This window comes from Acyrthosiphon pisum, chromosome A1, assembly GCF_005508785.2.
Source record: "Acyrthosiphon pisum isolate AL4f chromosome A1, pea_aphid_22Mar2018_4r6ur, whole genome shotgun sequence".
In the NCBI taxonomy this organism is placed as follows: domain Eukaryota; kingdom Metazoa; phylum Arthropoda; class Insecta; order Hemiptera; family Aphididae; genus Acyrthosiphon; species Acyrthosiphon pisum.
Window position 1 is genome coordinate 10,043,092 of NC_042494.1, and position 2,632 is coordinate 10,045,723.

At 30.7% G+C, this 2,632-nt stretch overlaps 1 protein-coding gene across 1 annotated transcript; it reads right to left on the reverse strand.

Annotated features, from left to right (window-relative positions):
* Positions 1-670: 670 nt before the first annotated feature.
* On the reverse strand, positions 671-2,582 carry LOC100572833 (multiple epidermal growth factor-like domains protein 6). Its single transcript, XM_008183492.3, has 5 exons — positions 2,290-2,582; positions 2,027-2,167; positions 1,512-1,649; positions 1,305-1,441; positions 671-833 (listed from the first exon to the last, which is right to left on the reverse strand). The coding sequence occupies exons 1-5, from the start codon at positions 2,390-2,392 to the stop codon at positions 744-746; spliced, it is 609 nt and encodes a 202-aa protein (XP_008181714.1). The 5' UTR covers positions 2,393-2,582; the 3' UTR covers positions 671-743.
* Between the last annotated feature and the right edge of the window lie 50 nt (positions 2,583-2,632).

A 2,632-nucleotide genomic window follows, 5' to 3' on the forward strand; every position in this document is an offset into this window, starting at 1 on the left:
CTGCTCCAAAAAGGTGATTACAGATTCAAAATAAAAAAAAACATCCACTCAGAATTTTAAATTATGTTGCCTCAAATGTTGTATTACATACCATAAGGCTCAGTGTAAATATATGATATTTCAGATGCTTTAGCCTGACCCGTAGCTGATATTGCTGTTACTTGAACTGCGTATTTTTCACCATATAGTAGATTTTTAAATACATATCCATGATTATCATTGGATATTACTTCTTCTGAAAAACCTTGTTGCTGTAGAGGTGTGTTCACCATCATAAGTTTCAACAAGTAACCTGTTATATAGCAGTCTCCTTCGTTTTGATCATTAAGCTACAAGATTACAGGTAATAACAAAGATAATAACATAATATATTGTTTCAAACTCAACTACAAAATAAAATAACCATAAGTCACATGCAGAAACACTATATAATATGAAATTGTATTTTAGTTGTTTACCTTGTTCCAAGTAACATTGATGTAGTCTGTACCACTCAATAAGCTTACATCATAATTTATTTTTCTTGAAACTATAATTAAAAGAAAAATTTATGTTATTGATTGTACTATTATAGGTACTTTTTTGTTTTAAAACTGTCATTAATAGTTTTAGTTATATTTAATTTATTGAGTATTATGTATACATAGGCACTTGGTTGTGTAATTCACTATTTGTATATCCTCTTTGTTGGAATTTCCGTCTTCTGCAACTAGCATCACACCAAAGGAGTATGATATTCCTGGTTAGAGATTGTCTATGATTTCTATAACGGAATTTTGTTGTCTGATTTCTTTTAGTTCCAATTGTTTGAATTCCGATTCATTTGAAGTGGTCTATAAATATGGATAAGATATATATTATATTTTTATTGGTGTTTGAGCATCAGTGTTTATGTGGGGCAAGGATTCGTCACTAACAACCCGTGTAATCACATAGTAATCACTATATATAATTTGCATATATTAATTAGTATTATTATCTTCTTATTAGTTATTGTATAAACACCATTAATATTATTTTATCATGTGAAAATAGTCAAAACCCAAATCTGTACATCATACGTATATGGTATATCCATAGATATAGATAGCCTAGGTTAGGAACATCTTTTAATAAAATTAATAAAAAAAAAGTCTAATTCAAGACCCTATTTTGTTTTTTAATGGGTAAATAATTATTCGTTTTTAAAATATTATTACTTATTAGGTGCTTTAAATGTTTTATGTTTGTCATTGTATTTCCTTAATATATATATATATATACATTGTTGAATGTACCTAATACCCGTGTTTTATAATATTTACCTTAAATATGATTTGGTAGTAGACAGAGTTAACATTTCTACTGCCTTGTATGTTTTCTGAATTAAAATCAATTTTCAATTTTAGTGACTTAAAATCCGACGACTCAAGCTGTGGTGGAGATTTGAGCCACGGATACTCTGCAATCGAATTATACATTATCTTAATTTTGTTCCGAACACCGTAGAGATTTAATCTTTATAGTTTTACTTTCTTTACAATCCGGTGCTATGTAGCTAGACGCGCATCCTGTGTTGCAAGCACCGGTGTAAGCGTCACATGATGTTGAATTACATCGCTCTGAACATAGTTGCTTGCAATTTACACCGTATGTACCGCTCGTACATTCTGCTCGTAAAAGATTCATTAATCAAGACGCATATAGTCATAATAATACAATTTGTACTTTATTAATAAGGCCTTGATCTATGTGCACTTTATAATAAAAAATGCTTTAATTTACAAAATTAAATATTTAACGTGCATCAAAACCAATAATGTATATTTAGTCATTGAACACTTTCATTTTCCTGAAAATGCAGTCAAACCGAAAATAAAAAGCCTTAAGACTCTAAAATATATGATGATATTATGTTATTCAAGAAATAATGTATTCACGCACATATATAACTTGTAGGCAAATGCATGTAAATCCGACCTCCTCTTATATTAACTTGTATCTGAATACGTATAGTAAATTATTTTTAGCGCACTACAGTAAGTACCTGTGGAGCAATCGTCTCCTATATATCCTGCCGGACACTTACACCCAAAACCTTTGGTACAAAACATCATTTGCCGACATTGTGTTTGACGCATTGAACATATTCCGGTGCAGTCAACGCCAAACTTATTCGGTCCGCATCCTGATGAATATATTAAATTTTAATGTTATCATGTCACACTATTTTTATTTTTTTATTTAAGCACCAAAGCACTTTTGAATTCAAATGTATGAACATTTTAGTGACATTTTCAAATTATTTACCGTGTTCGCATGTATTGCCTTTGAAACCGGGAGGACACGTACAACCGTTTTTGTTTGAAAATCCTCCGTTAGCGCACACTGAAGAAGGTGATATAGATTCCATCTGCTGCGTATTGACTAAAATTTCCGATATATTAGCACAAATGTAATATAGGTAGAATGGGAACACCAATGATTCGACCTCGGTTAAAATTAACCATACAATTTTACGTTTCGTTTATTATACACACCCCTTGTATTTATTTGTCTTAAGTTTTAACCTATACATATGTAGTTCATGCAATCGTACGTGGGGGGTGGAGAATTTTTGACAATATTCATTCCTCACACACTGCAGTGGCAT